The following is a 14,192-nucleotide window of genomic DNA, read 5'->3' as shown; positions in this document are numbered from 1 at the left end:
ACGGAATAATGGTGGGGGCTCCTCACCCAGGCGCCCCCTCCTTTGCCCCACGTCCACCCACCGGCCCGCTGCTCCTCCCTCGCCGCTGCCCTGTCACCCTGCCTTCACCACGTCCGTGCTGGGTCGCCCCTTCGAGCCTCACCATGAGCCGTCCCGTTGGCCCGACCCGATCCCGGGCTACCGCCCCGGAACCTCTCGTGGCTTCGCTGCCCAGGACGTCGCCGAGTCTCAGGAAGGGCGGGGGCGAGAGGAGCCGGGGCGCGCCGGCCGCTTCCGCCCCCAGCTCCGCCCCCAGGCCGCGCCGGCCTCAGGCCCCGCCCCTCGGCCCGGCTCCCCGGGACGGTTAACCCTCTCGTCGCCGCCCGGCCCAGCCCGCCCCGCGGGGGCCCCTCTCGGGCGGTTGGCTCTTCACGCGGGTCACGACCGCGGAGGGCAAGCCCGGCCTCGAGGCCCCTTCCGCGACGCCCACCTGGGGTCACCTCCGGGAACCACTCTTGCCCGGGACCACCGAGGCCCCCGCCCCCGCTAGAACGTCCAGCCCCAGCCCTTGTGGCTACTTAGGGAGTGAACCAACAGGTGCATGATCTTTCTTTAACTCTGCCTATCAAATTAATAAATAAATCTTAATAAAATAGAGGTGACAAAAAGAGGACAAGTGAGGGCAAGATCAAGAGCGTGGGAGACTTCAGTGGTGACTTCAGTTTTCAGCACATGTTTGTGAGAGGCCCAAGCAACCACCAGAAGGAACCACCCAGAACACTCTAGAGGCAGAAGGAGAGCCTGGGCTGGAGCTGCAAATCTGGGGTCTGTGGCAGCCTTTAGTTAGGAGCTGAGCTTAGAATCTGAGGGCGTGGGAGGGAGTGTCTATGGTGAGAAGATGGCCCAGGAAGACATAATGTGGCAGCAAAGTCAGTTTGGGTTACAAGATTTTTCCTGGGGGGGAATTTTTTTTTTTTTTTTTTTTTTTTTTTTTGATCAGAGGTCATTGGCAACCTCGCTGAGAACACAAGGTGCAGAGGGTAGGAGGTGGAACTCCTGGCTGAGGGGCGGGACTATCACTTTATGTGTGCCAGGAGCTGTGTACAAGCTCCACATTTTGGGGGGAATAGAGTGGGGAGGGGTAAGGTGACTACCCTTGATAATCCTTCCTTAGCCCATCTCTCAGGCATGTTAGTTTGTTTCAATAAAAGTCAATATGTGGCAGTATATGCTTGTACATGGATGTACAGAATAGCATGTTATAATCTTTAAATGAGGAAAAAGACTGCTCAAGTGAAAGATGTGAACCTCAGCTCTTGTCATCTACCCAACTTGGATATATATATATATATATATAATTTATTTTATTTATTTGAAAGGCAGAGTGAAAGAGAGACACACACAGACACAGATCTTTCATCTGCTGGCTCACTCCCCAAATGACCACAATGGCCAGGATTGGGCCAGGCTGAAGCCAGGAGCCTGAAACTCCATCCGGGTCTCCCACGGGGGTGCAGGGGCCCACGGACTTGGGCCATTTCCATGCTTTCCCAGGTGCAGCATTAGCACGAAGCTGGATCAGAAGCAAAGGAGCTGGGACTCAGAGTGAGCCCTCCAATGTGACACATGGGCGTCCCAAGTGATGGCTTACCCTGATGTGCTGCAACGTCCCCAACCTAGATATTCTTGCCAGTGTGTGAGGACGGTAATAATGACACCGTGACTGTGGAGAGCAGCCAGTGAGAAGCATTAGTGCAGGAGCCATGTGATAACCTCAAGGAGGAAGGCTTGGGGACAGAGCTCAAGACTAAGCCATGGCTGGCTCGAGTTCAGCTTGAGACATTAACTGCACCTGCTCAACTGCTGCTGGTCATTTAAAATAGGTGGTTGTTTAACACAGTCCATCAGTTGTTGCCACGGGATTTTGAGCTGCTCCAACCTTTGTTGATGATAGCTTCATAATGTTACAAGCAATTTTAACTTTTTTTTCTTTTTTAGTCAAGATGTAACAGTACACTAAAATTACTTAGTGAATTTTTTCCTGTGTATACACTTGTGTGGCTGCCACCAAAAAGGTCATGATCAAGATCAGGAACTTTTCCATCATCCCAGGAGGCTCCTTCTTGTTCTTTCCCTGATGCCACACCCCAAGAGTAACTCCTGTTTGACCCCTATCCCTATAGATCAGATTTGGCTTTTATTCAATTTCATAACAATGAAACCATGTAGTACTTGAATGTATTCTTCTGTGACTTATTCTTCTCAGCATTGCCTGAGTCATTCATGTTGTTGTGTGGAGTAGCAGCTTGTTAATTTCATGGTTGTACAGTATTCATTCCATAATCTGAATCTCCCACAGTTGATCTTTTCTGCAGATGGACTCTGTTTCCAGTCTTTAGCTATTATAAAGGAAGCTACAATGTTGCATCAGGTATAAGTCTCTGGGTGGACCTGCTCAGGCATTTGTGGTTGGGTACAAACTCATGCGCAGACTTGCTGGGTTATTAGGGAACTGCAATGTATTCATTTAATCATGTGATTTTCACATTTCTCCCTGTAGAGAAATTCTATTCAGAAATCAAATCCTTCAGGTATTTTGTAGTACAGAGCACTTTACCAAATTTATGAAGATTTGAACTGTTCTTCTGTTCCTGTTCATAGCTTGTCTTCTGAGAGATAATTTTTTTTCAGTTCCTCAGGATTTTTTTTTTCATTAAAGATATATTTATTTATTTGAAGGGCAAAGTGACAGAGAGTAAGAGACAGAGGGAGATGGGGGTGCTTTAATGGGCCGGGTTGGGCCAGGCAAAACCAGGAGCTAGGAACTCCATCTGGGTTCTCCCACATGGATGGCAGGAAACCAAGCATGTGGGCCATCTTCCAGTGCTTTTTCAGGTGCTTTGACAGGGAGCTGGATCAGAATTAGAGCGCCCTGGTCTTGAACCGGCATTTGGACATGTGACGCTGGCGTTGCAGGCATTGGCTTAAGCTGTTGAGCCACCACGCCGGCCTCCCTCAAGCTTTTAGTGTTTCTTCCTCAATGATGTCCACAGAGCCACCACAACCCACTTGCCAGGCCACTTGTGTCGCTCCCCCTCTTCGTGGAGGAACGACACTAAACCCTGCCTAGGCTTCATATCCGAGTCACGGCACCATTATGTCGCTCCCCCTCTTCGTGGAGGAACGACACAGGACCCTGCGCTGTTCTTTCGTCTGCTCGGCCCTCCCCGGGTTTGCTGCTGGTTCTTCCCGGGTTGGCTACTATCCCTTCCACCTCCGTGGAAGGGCAGTTCCCCCTGGCCGCATTCCCCACTTCCGCAGGGGAGCGGCACACCGCCGGCCGGCTCTCTCGGGGGCTGCACGGGTGTTCCTTCAGCTAGATGTTCCCCATAGATGTTCCCGGTGCATGCCGTCTCTCTCCTCCTTTATAGTCCTCCTCCGCCAATCCCAACTCGGCTGAGTACGCTGCTCTCCAATCAGGAGCAAGTCCTACAGTTAATTGGTTGAACTGGAGGCAGCTGTGCGGAAGCTGTTTACTTCTCTCCCAGCGCCATATTGTGGGAGAGCAGATGCATAGAATAAGTCCTAATTCGAGTAACTTAGTCTAGTCCGGATTGCTCCCCACAGATCCCCCTTTCTTTTTATTTTTTAGCGTTGATACGCGCCTGTCTTCGGTGTCCCGCGGCACACACTCTGCTCTACTTGCTAGCGTTGCCACAGGCTCTTACAAGTCCTATCAATCAGGAAAACCGAATCCGGGTCCTCTCTTCGCCATTGTGAGGAGGTTTTTAGGCGCTGATGCGTGCCTGTGTTCGGTGCCCTGCAGCGCATGCTCTGCTCTGCCCGCAGGGGCTTACAAAACCTATCAGGCAAACCGAATCCAAGCCTTCTCATTGCCTTATTGTGGGGGAGACTTATTAGTGTTGGTTCGTGCCTATCTTTGGTGACCTGCAGCTCATACTCTGGTCGAGCTTTGCTGGCGCTTACCGCCTTAAATCAGGCAGACCGAATCCAAGCCTTCTAATTGGCATGTTGAGGGGAGGCCTTATTTTTCTCTATTTCTCTATCTCCGGGCATTCCTACCTCTCCCATTTCACTTCTATCTTCCAGCATTCCCATTTCTCTTTTACTTCACTTCCAAACTTCTGTTTCTCTTATCCCTGCGGCTTTCCGGCACCTCGCCCCGCCGGCGGGTTCCCGGCTCTGCGCCGCTTCAGCCCGCGCGCCTCTCTGCGCGGCTTCCCGGCTTTGCGCGGTCCGCGGTCTCCACGCTTAACCCTTTCGCGTCTGAACCACGGCCTACGCCAGCGTTCCCTATCTATTCACGCCCCGTGCTCTCTCTGCACGCGGCGGCTTCCGCGAGTAACACAGCGTAGCTTGCGTCTCCGCCACTAGGATTCAATCTAAGTTCTCCGGGCTAGCCTGGCGAATTCAACCCAGCGTACGTCTCCGCCCCACGATCTGGCTTCCCGTCCTTTGCTCCCCGGGCTAATCAGACGGATCCCAATCTGGCTTGCGTCTCAGCTTCTGGTTTTAACTTTTCGCCCCCTATTCCCGGGCTAACTTGAGAACCCCAAAGTGGCTTTCGTTTCCGCCTCGGCCTGCCCCCCGCGGCTTCAATTTCCCTAACACTTTTCTCTACCCGGTATGTTTCCCCAAACTTTCCTCCAACGATATTCCTCCCTCATTTCTCCTGGCCTCTCCCCACAGTCCGCGTCCGAGTCTGTTTGTTCTAGCTTTCACTTTCGCTTTCGACCTTAAAGATTTCTCCCAGCTTCCCCCCGTAGTCCGTATCCGAGTCTATGCCTAGGCTTTCAATAGCTTCTTCCGGCTCCTTTTTCGTCCGGCTTTTCCCTAGGCTGTTTCGAGTCTCTCCCTCCGGTATTTTCCTGCTTCTTCCCGTTTCTTCCCTCCTAAGTTTCCTATCCGTCCTAGGTTTCCTATCCGAGTCACGGCACCATTATGTCGCTCCCCCTCTTCGTGGAGGAACGACACTAAACCCTGCCTAGGCTTCATATCCGAGTCACGGCACCATTATGTCGCTCCCCCTCTTCGTGGAGGAACGACACAGGACCCTGCGCTGTTCTTTCGTCTGCTCGGCCCTCCCCGGGTTTGCTGCTGGTTCTTCCCGGGTTGGCTACTATCCCTTCCACCTCCGTGGAAGGGCAGTTCCCCCTGGCCGCATTCCCCACTTCCGCAGGGGAGCGGCACACCGCCGGCCGGCTCTCTCGGGGGCTGCACGGGTGTTCCTTCAGCTAGATGTTCCCCATAGATGTTCCCGGTGCATGCCGTCTCTCTCCTCCTTTATAGTCCTCCTCCGCCAATCCCAACTCGGCTGAGTACGCTGCTCTCCAATCAGGAGCAAGTCCTACAGTTAATTGGTTGAACTGGAGGCAGCTGTGCGGAAGCTGTTTACTTCTCTCCCAGCGCCATATTGTGGGAGAGCAGATGCATAGAATAAGTCCTAATTCGAGTAACTTAGTCTAGTCCGGATTGCTCCCCACAACTTGAACCGTGAATTTCAGTTCTTCGTCAACTGAAACCCTGAAAATCCTTACCATATTCTTTTCAACACACATTGACTGTCTGTCTTTACTGCTTCCACTGCTTGTTTAATACAAACGGTGCAGCTGGCAATATTAAAGGACTTCTGACTCATCACCACGTCAAGACTAGGGTTGGCATCCATAACTCTGGGAATCAGGGCAGGCAGGACCGCAGGGTGCCAGTTTTGTTGGGCAGCTTAAGATGCCACTTACCACGCCAGCTTTCCCTGCCAGAAAGAACACCGACTCAAATCCTGGCTGCTCCTCTTCGGCTTCCAATCCAGCTGCCTGCTAATGTGCCTGGGAAAGCACTGGAAGTTGCCCAGGGACCTGGGCCCCTGCACCCACGCGGGAGACCTGGATGAAATTCCTGGCTCCTGGCTTTGGTCTGGCCCAGTCCTGGCCATTGCACCCATCTGGGAAGTGAACCAGCAGATGGAAGTTCTCTTTCTCTGTTTCTGCTCTGTCACTCTGCCTTTTAAGTATTAAAAAAAAAAAAAAAGTAGCATCTCAGCCTCGTGTTTGTGGTTTTGAAACAGCAAATCATGCTTCGGTCAGCGGAGTGATGGAAGCGGTGATGTTGGGGGAAGAAAACATCCCCAGTGCCTTTATGAGCATATTCATCAGTGTGTGGTCCTTCTTCTAGAATGAAGAGCCTTGGAACTCAATCAGGGAGAGTGCTGCAGCCACCCACGACTCTGCACTTGACTGCTAGAGCTGGGGCAGCTTCCCCTCCCCATCAAGGGGCACCAGGATTTGTAGCCCTGTAGAACTCCATTGCCACTGCATAGGGCACAGTGGGTAGGGCAGGCACTCGCGAGGTCACCGATCGCTTCTGTTCTGTTTTTTAGTTTGGAAATGGTGATACATTTGGAGCTGCCTCCTCCACTGGGAAGACCCCAGCCTCCCTGCATTCTGGAAGAGAGTCCTTTCGCAGTAATCCTAAGAGCTCAGGCTGGATTTTGCTACCGGGTCCTCCACCGTGGCGGCCTCACCAGCAGTTTCCACATCGTTGAGGTTGAAGTGGTTTCTAAAACTGTTGTGTCACCTGGGGCGGGGTTTGAAATGGGTCCACCCTAAGGCCTCTTCTCTGGCCAGAGGTTGCAACTGTGACTTGAGGAGAAGAGCTCCCCGCTCCATTTACAAAATGTTACCACGTATTGGCATGGTTACGCACGTATTTCTGGTTTTTGTTGTCCGGCAGGAAGTCAGTAGCCATTGAGCCTTCGTTAAAGATGAATCACGTGGACTTTGCTGTCACAAGCAGTTGTAACAGAACTTGATGGCCTGGCTTCACAGACTTGAATTTTTTTTAAAAAAGATTTATTTATTTATTTGAAAGGCAGAGTTACAGAGAGGCAGAGAGAGAGAGAGAGGTCTTCCATTTGCTGGTTCACTCCCCAATTGTCCACAAATGCCAGAGCTGGGCTGATCTGAAGCCAGGAGCCTCCTGGGATCTTCCATGCGGGTGCAGGGGCCCAAGGACTTGTGCCATCTTCCGCTGCTTTCCCAGGTGCCCACATGGGATGCCGGCACTGCAGGCGGCTTCTTTACCTGCTGTGCCACTGCGCCAGCCCCACGTCTTGCATCTTGATTCACATGCAGGTTTCCTGAGCCATGTTGATGTGTTGGAGGCAGATACATAGTGCCTCAATTCGTAAGCCACTTTTGTTTCCAATCTCAGAAGGGGTTGCTGTGTCTTCCCTTGGGCGCTGAATGAAGTGGCTGGGCTGCCTCCAGAGGGGTCATGTTATGGGAAAAGGTGGTGTCTTAAAACACTGGAAACCAGTTATAAAACAAGGCCTCATTCTTGCAGGTGGCTGGGGTCTGCGCTGTGGCTTAGCGGGTAAAGCCGCCGCCTGCAGTGCTGGCATCCCACATATGGGCACTGGTTTGCGTCCCGGCCGCTCCAGTTCCGATCCAGCTCCCTGCTATGGCCTGGGAAAGCAGTAGAAGATGTTCCAAGTCCTTGGGCCTCTGCACCCACGTGGGAGACCCAGAAGAAGCTCCTGGCTCCTGGCTTTGGATAGGCACAATTCCGGCTGTGGCTGCTGCTGGCATTTAGGGAGTGAACCAGTAGATGGAACATCTCTCTGTCTGTGTAACTCTGCCTTTCAAATAAATAAATGAATCTTTTTGAAAAAATGAGTTGGCCAGCAAGGTACACATCAAGAGGCCCATACTGGTGCCAAGAGAATTTCTACCCTATTTAACTTAAGCATCATAGAATTCACGTGAAATTCCTCTGGAATGAAACGCCATTATTTCCTTTAATCCTTACAACATACTCCAAGATTTATTTATTTGAATGGCAGAGAGACAGAGAGAGAGGAAAGGTATCTTCTCTCCCCTGGTTCACACCCATGCCGCCTGCGACCACCAGGGCTGGGCCAGGCTGAGGCTAGGAGCCCGGAACTCCATCCTGGACTCCCACGCGGGTGACAGGGGTTCAGGTACTCGGGCCATTATCCTCTGCCTTTGCAGGCGCGTTAGCAGGGAGCAGGGCGGACAGGCCTCGCACTCCGATGGGGGATGCGCACGGACCAGGCAGCGGCTTTATCTGCTGTGCCACAACTCCGCCCTGAGATCCCAATTTTTAATTTCGTGAACTAAGCCTTAGAGAAACTAAACGACTTCTCTAAGAGAACGGAGCTGCCAAATGGCAGCGCCAGCATTCAAACCCCGATCGCCTCACTCCCACATCCACTGGCGGGGAGGAAATGGCGGCTGAGACGACATGTATAAATCTCGGATTCCCAGCAGCCGGCTCCGCCGAGACCGGTGCCAGTTACGTAACCGCGGCGAGGCGCGCACTCCCGCAGCGCGGCCGTCCGTGAGCAGCCGCGGCGCGGCGGGGCGGGCCGGCGGCCGCCGTGCCTCGCGCGCCCCCAAGCGGCCGCCCGCGCTGCCGGGGCTCCGCCCGCCGCCTCCCAGGGTCCGCCCCACCCTGCGCCGCATCTCCCGCCCCCGCCAATCTGCTGCCTCCCCCGGCGCTGACGCATGCGTCTGGAACGTTCTGCCCCGGAACAAAGGCCTCGGGGCGGAAACGGGGGCGTGCGGCAGACAGCCTGTGGAGGCGAGGCCCGCTAAGCCGGCTGCTGAGTGCCTGCTGTAGTCCTGAAACCAGAGGACAGGGGCAGGGACTGAGGCGTGGAGGTTTAACGCTGTCCTCCCGCTCTCTGAATTTCTTTCCATTTTAAAAGACTCCACTGTTTCTCAAAAAATTCTTTCCTTGCCTCCCTCTCCGCCTTGCTAGCGAGCCATTTTGCTGGTCCTATGCAGGGAGGCCTGGGGAGCCTCCACTCTGCCTGCCAGCCATCTCTGAAACCTCACTTGCCAAATGAGATGCTCTTAACTTGCCCTTGCTCTGTGTGTGTGTGTGTGTGTGTGTGTGTGTGTGTGTGTGTGTTTAATTTATTTGACAGGCAGAGTTAAGACAGTGAGAGAAAGGTCTTCCATCCGTTGGTTCACCCCCCAAGTGGCCGCTGCGGCCGGAGCACAGTGTTGATCTGAAGCCAGGAGCCAGGTGCTTGCGGGTGCGGGGGCCCAAGCACTTGGGCCATCCTCCACTGCACTGCCGGCCACAGCAGAGAGCTGGCCTGGAAGAGGAGCAACCGGGACAGAATCCGGCGCCCCAACCTGGACTAGAACCCGGAGTGCCGGCACTGCAGGCAGAGGATTAGCCTAGTGAGCCACAGCGTCGGCCTGCCATTTGCTGTGTTCTGAAACGCTCACTCAACATGCTCTAGGTTTCCTCACACCATTGACATATGTCAAGGCCTTTCTTTCCTAGCGACTCCTAGTGAATCCTAACTCTGCAAATCAATCTTTGGGGTCAGGGGAAATGAACTGGGTTTATTGCTGTCAAGGCTGTAAAGGGGGATCCTGATTTAGATTAGACAGAAGGAGGAGACAGATTGATTTATTTGAAAGGCAGAGAGCTTGAAGTCTTCCATCTGCTGGTTCACCCCACAAATGGCCACAAGAGCTAGGTCCCAGCCAGGCTGAAGGCAGAGCCAGGAACTCCACCTGGGTCTCTCACATGGGTGGCAGGGACCCAGCACTTGGGCCCTCCTCCGTTGCCTTCCGAGGCACGTTAGCCGGCAGCAGGATGAGAAGGGGAGTAGTGGGGACGGAACTGGTGCTCCGATGTGGAATGCCAGCCTTGCAAGTGACACCACTTGAGGAAGCACATAGACTTAAGAGTTCCTCTGCAGTGGCCGGCGCCGTGGCTCAAAAGGCTAATCCTCCACCTTGCAGCGCCGGCACACCGGGTTCTAGTCCCGGTCGGGGTGCCAGATTCTGTCCCGGTTGCGCCTCTTCCAGGCCAGCTCTCTGCTGTGGCCAGGGAGTGCAGTGGAGGATGGCCCAAGTGCTTGGGCCCTGCACCCACATGGGAAACCAGGAAAAGCACCTGGCTCCTGCCATCGGATCAGTGTGATGCGCTGGCGGCAGCACGCCAGCTGCGGCGGCCATTGGAGGGTGAACCAACGGCAAAGGAAGACCTTTCTCTCTGTCTATCTCTCACTGTCCACTCTGCCTGTCAAAAAAAAAAAAAAAAAAAAAAGTCCCTCTGCATGCGTTTCTGTATTCTGTGCATCTTCACGTGGGTTATTAGAATTGGAGCACTGGACCAGCCACTGGAGGAAGGACATCCAGGACTTTGTGGAGCAGCTCTCATGACAAGGTGTAGAGTCAGGCCTTGCCAACCTTCACTGGCTCCCTCCGCACAGCATTCAGGACAAAGTCCAGATTCCTCAGTCGGTGCCAACTCTGCGTTCTTCCAGCTCCTACCTCATTCCCCCCATCACACCTGCTGTTCAGCCAGCAGAGCCACCTGCTCTGTTGATGAGCAACTTAATATGTTATCCCTCTTAGTATTTTTTTGTTTGTTCTACTTAATACTTTTGGTTGAATACTGTAATCAATACACAATTATTCTTAAGTGCTGAAACTTAACTGAAAAGTGGTCGCTGTTAAATATAAGAGTGGGAATAAGAGAGGGAAGAGATGTGCAATTCGGGACATGCTCAAGCTGACTTACCTCAAACGGTAGAGTTAGAAACATACCAGGGGATTCGAATTCAATCCCATCAATGTGGCATGTACCAATGCCATCTCACTAGTCCCAGTGATCAATTTCTGTTCACAATTGATCATAATGATAGGACTAAGAACCAAAGGGGTCATATAAACAAGAATAGTGTCTGCAAATACTAGCTGATAGAATAAAAAAAGGGAGAGAACGATCCAACAAGGGAAGTGAGATACGCAGCAGACCCATAGAATGGCAGATGTCCTAAACAGCACTCTGGCCTCAGAATCAGCCCTTAAGGCATGCAGATCCAGCTGAAAAGCCCAAGAGAGTATTTCAGGCATGGAAAACCAAGACACTCGGGGGGGGGGGGCACCTAAATGAAAGATCTCCGTGAGTGAGATCCCAGTGGAAAGAACGGGTCATCAAAGAACCTGCTGTTCAGCCAGCAGAGCCACCTGCTCTCCTTGCACAGGCACTGAGCTCTTCCTCCTCCACGCCTTTCTCCAGGTGCTCCCTCTGTGTGGACTCTGCCTCAAAGGCATGCTATTTGGTACATAACGCATGCCATAAAATTATTCTCTGGTACTTTGTAAAAGCTCTGGAGTATGAGGCATCATGATAACATCTGTCTCAATGCATTGGATTACTTGATTTTCTTTTTAGAAAGATTTAAATATTTGAAAGAGTTTCAGAGATGGAGAGAGAGAGAGAGGGAGCGTCCATCTGTTGGTTCACTCTCCAGCCTGACCAGGCCGAAGCCAGGAGTCAGGAGGTTCATCTGGGTGTCCCATGTGGCGGCAGAGGCTCAAACACTTGGGCTATATTCTGCTGCTTTTCCATGGCCATTAGCAGGGAGCTGGATTGAAAGTGCAGCAGCTGGGACTCAAACCGGAGCCCATATGGATGCTGGCGTCACAGGCAGGGGCTTTACCCACCATGCTCCAACACCAGCCCCAGAATACTTGATGTTCACCCCTCCCACTGGCATGTGAGCACCTTGAAGATGCACCCGGCACTGGCCCAGAGTAAACACTCAGCAAGAGTATGGTAAAGGCACCTCCCACTCCTCACAGCACGCCTTTCCCTCTCACCTCCTGTGTCTTCCTCTGTCTTCCCTTGGATTGCATCAAACCACACACAGAATTTCCTTTTCTCCACATTCCAGCAACACAGTCCCTTGCATTTGCACTGCACTTCGGACTGCTTTCATATTTCATTTTCTTTTTCCTCACAATAACCCAGTACTGAGGAAACCCATGCAGGAGGTGGGGAGAGACAGGGAAATGTTTATGAAATACCAACTAAGTGCAAGGCAATTTACCCGCATTATTTATTTTAATCCACTAACTACAGTTTGAGGTGACTATCCTAAAAATATATATATGCACTTGAGAGGCAGACAGAGACACCTCCCATCTGCTGGTTCACTTCCAAGATATGCGCAGCAACACAGTAGGGGCTCAAACTGGGACCAGAGATCTTAATCCAAGGTCTCCCACATGGTAGCGAGAGCCCAGTTACTGACCTGTTATTTATTTGTGAGGCTGAGAGAGACAGAGACAGACAGACAGACAAAGAGCTCACAGACACTGATTCACTTCCCAAATACCTGGAACTCAATTCAGGTCTCTCATATGGATGGGAGGAACCCGCTTGAGCCATTGCCTGTGGCCTCCCAGGGTCCACAGTAGCAGGAAGCTGGAGTCAGTAGCCAGAGCTGGGACACACACCAGGTAATCTGATGTGGGGTGTGGGCATCCTGACAGCGAGGCAGATGCCTGCCGCCCATTTCATGAATGCGGAAATTAGATTTTGGTGAAATTATTCAACTTGCTGAAGAACACACAGTTAGCAAGTGATAGAACTGGATGTTGAACCCAGTGTCTCTTCCTTTAAACCCCTGCTACTTTCATGAGGCCAAGTGAACAAGCTTTGTCTGTTAGGTATATTCCTCCAAGCTAGATTGGGCGTGGGGGAATTATTTCCTAATTTTCAGCCTACCACGTTACATATGAAGGTAGCTCAAAAAGCTCATGGAGAAAGGGAATTAAAAGATAAGTTGGGGTGGTCGTTATAAGACACTGCTTGGGGCACAGCAACCCCTACCTGTTGAGGTTCGAGTCCCAGCTCCACTTCTGAGTCCCACTTCCTGATAATGCAGGCGACAGCTCAGGTAGCTGGGTCCCTGCCACCATGGTAGGGCTCTGGACTCCTGGCTTCAGCCTGGCCCAGCTGTGGCTCATGTGGACTTTAAGGGAGCAGACAAGCAGATGAAAGATCTGTCTCTGTCTCTTTTTCTTTCCTTCCTTCCTTCCTTCTTCTTTCTTCTTCACAAAAGTTTAACAAGTCTGTCAAGTAAAAATAAATTACAAACTTGAAATTTTTCGTGCAAAAACATCTTGAAGTCCATGTATAGTTTTTTTCATAATACATGTTTTTGAAGACCCCTCTATGCATGGATTTCATTTTTTTTAGAATATCTATTTACTTCTTTAAAGGCAGCATCCCAGAGAGAGGGAGGGAGAGACTGAGAGAGAGATTGTCTATCTGCTGGTTCACTCCTCAAATGGCAGCAACAGCCAGGCCGAAGTCAGGAGTCTTATACTCCATCTGAGTCTCCCACTGAGCGGCAGGGGCCCAAGCACTTGCCCATCTTCTGTTGTTTTCACAGGCACATCAGCAGAGAGTTGAATGGGGAGTGAACATCTGGGGCTCGAACCAGCAACACGTGGGCTGCCAGGATTGCAGGTGGCAGTTTAACTCACTGCACCACAATACTGGCCCTGGATTTCAATGTTTCTGAACCAAAATAAAAATCTTGTTTAAAAAAATTTATTTTTACTTGTAGGTCAAGTTACAGAAAGACATGGACAGACAGAGATCTTCCACCATTTCACTCCCCAAATGACTGCAATGGCCAGCCATTGGGCCAGGCTGAAGCTGGCAGCCAAGAGCTTCTTTCTTTCTTTCTTTCTTTCTTTCTTTCTTTCTTTCTTTCTTTCTTTCTTTCTTTCTTTCTTTCTTTCACAGGCAGAGTTAATTAGAGAGAGAGAGAGAGAGAGAGAGAAAGGTCTTCCTTCCATTGGTTCACCACCCAAATGGCCGCCATGGCCGGTGCACTGGGCCGATCCGAAGCCAGGAGCCAGGTGCTTCCTCCTGGTCTCCCATGCAGGTGCAGGACCCAAGCACTTGGGCCATCCTCCACTGCCTTCCCAGGCCACAGCGGAGAGCTGGACTGGAAGAGGAGCAACCGGGACAGAATCCGGCACCCCGACCGGGACTAGAACCCGGTGTGCCGGTGCCACAGGCAGAGGATTAGCCAAGTGAGGCGTGGCGCCGGCCAGGAGCTTCTTTCAAGTCTCCCATGTGGGTTGTAGGGGCCCAAGCATTTGGTTGGTCTTCTGCTGCTTTTCCTGGGCCATTAGCAGGGAGCTGGAGCAGAAGTAGAGCACCAGGACACCCATATGAGATACTGGTGTCATATGCAGTAGGCTTCTTACTACACCAGAATGCCAGCACCTTGTTGTTGTTTTTACAAAAGATTTATTTATTTGAAAGGCAGAGAGGAAGATACAGAGATATTTCATCTGCTGGCTCACTCCTCAAGAGCCCTCAAGAACCAGGGCTGG

General features: G+C 51.9%; 1 protein-coding gene across 8 annotated transcripts in view; it reads right to left on the bottom strand.

Annotated features, from left to right (window-relative positions):
• The window catches only part of SPSB2 (splA/ryanodine receptor domain and SOCS box containing 2), a 38,544-nt gene that overhangs the window by 1,965 nt on the left and 22,387 nt on the right, over positions 1-14,192 (bottom strand). For 4 of the 8 annotated variants that reach the window (XM_089304521.1, XM_089304523.1, XM_089304526.1 and 1 more), the window contains exon 2: positions 12,670-12,911. In XM_089304521.1, coding sequence (XP_089160647.1) covers positions 12,670-12,806 — 137 coding nt within the window. In that variant the 5' untranslated portion in view covers positions 12,807-12,911. Of the gene's footprint in view, positions 1-61; positions 231-12,669; positions 12,912-14,192 lie in introns of those variants that run through there. The other 4 variants (XM_017343418.4, XM_089304525.1, XM_002712912.6 and 1 more) reach the window with 2 other exon arrangements.

Source organism: Oryctolagus cuniculus, chromosome 9, assembly GCF_051225735.1.
Source record: "Oryctolagus cuniculus isolate XC-2025 breed Fujian yellow rabbit chromosome 9, ASM5122573v1, whole genome shotgun sequence".
NCBI lineage: Eukaryota > Metazoa > Chordata > Mammalia > Lagomorpha > Leporidae > Oryctolagus > Oryctolagus cuniculus.
Note: the sequence above shows the minus strand (reverse complement) of the source record. Positions and strands in the feature narration are given on the sequence as shown.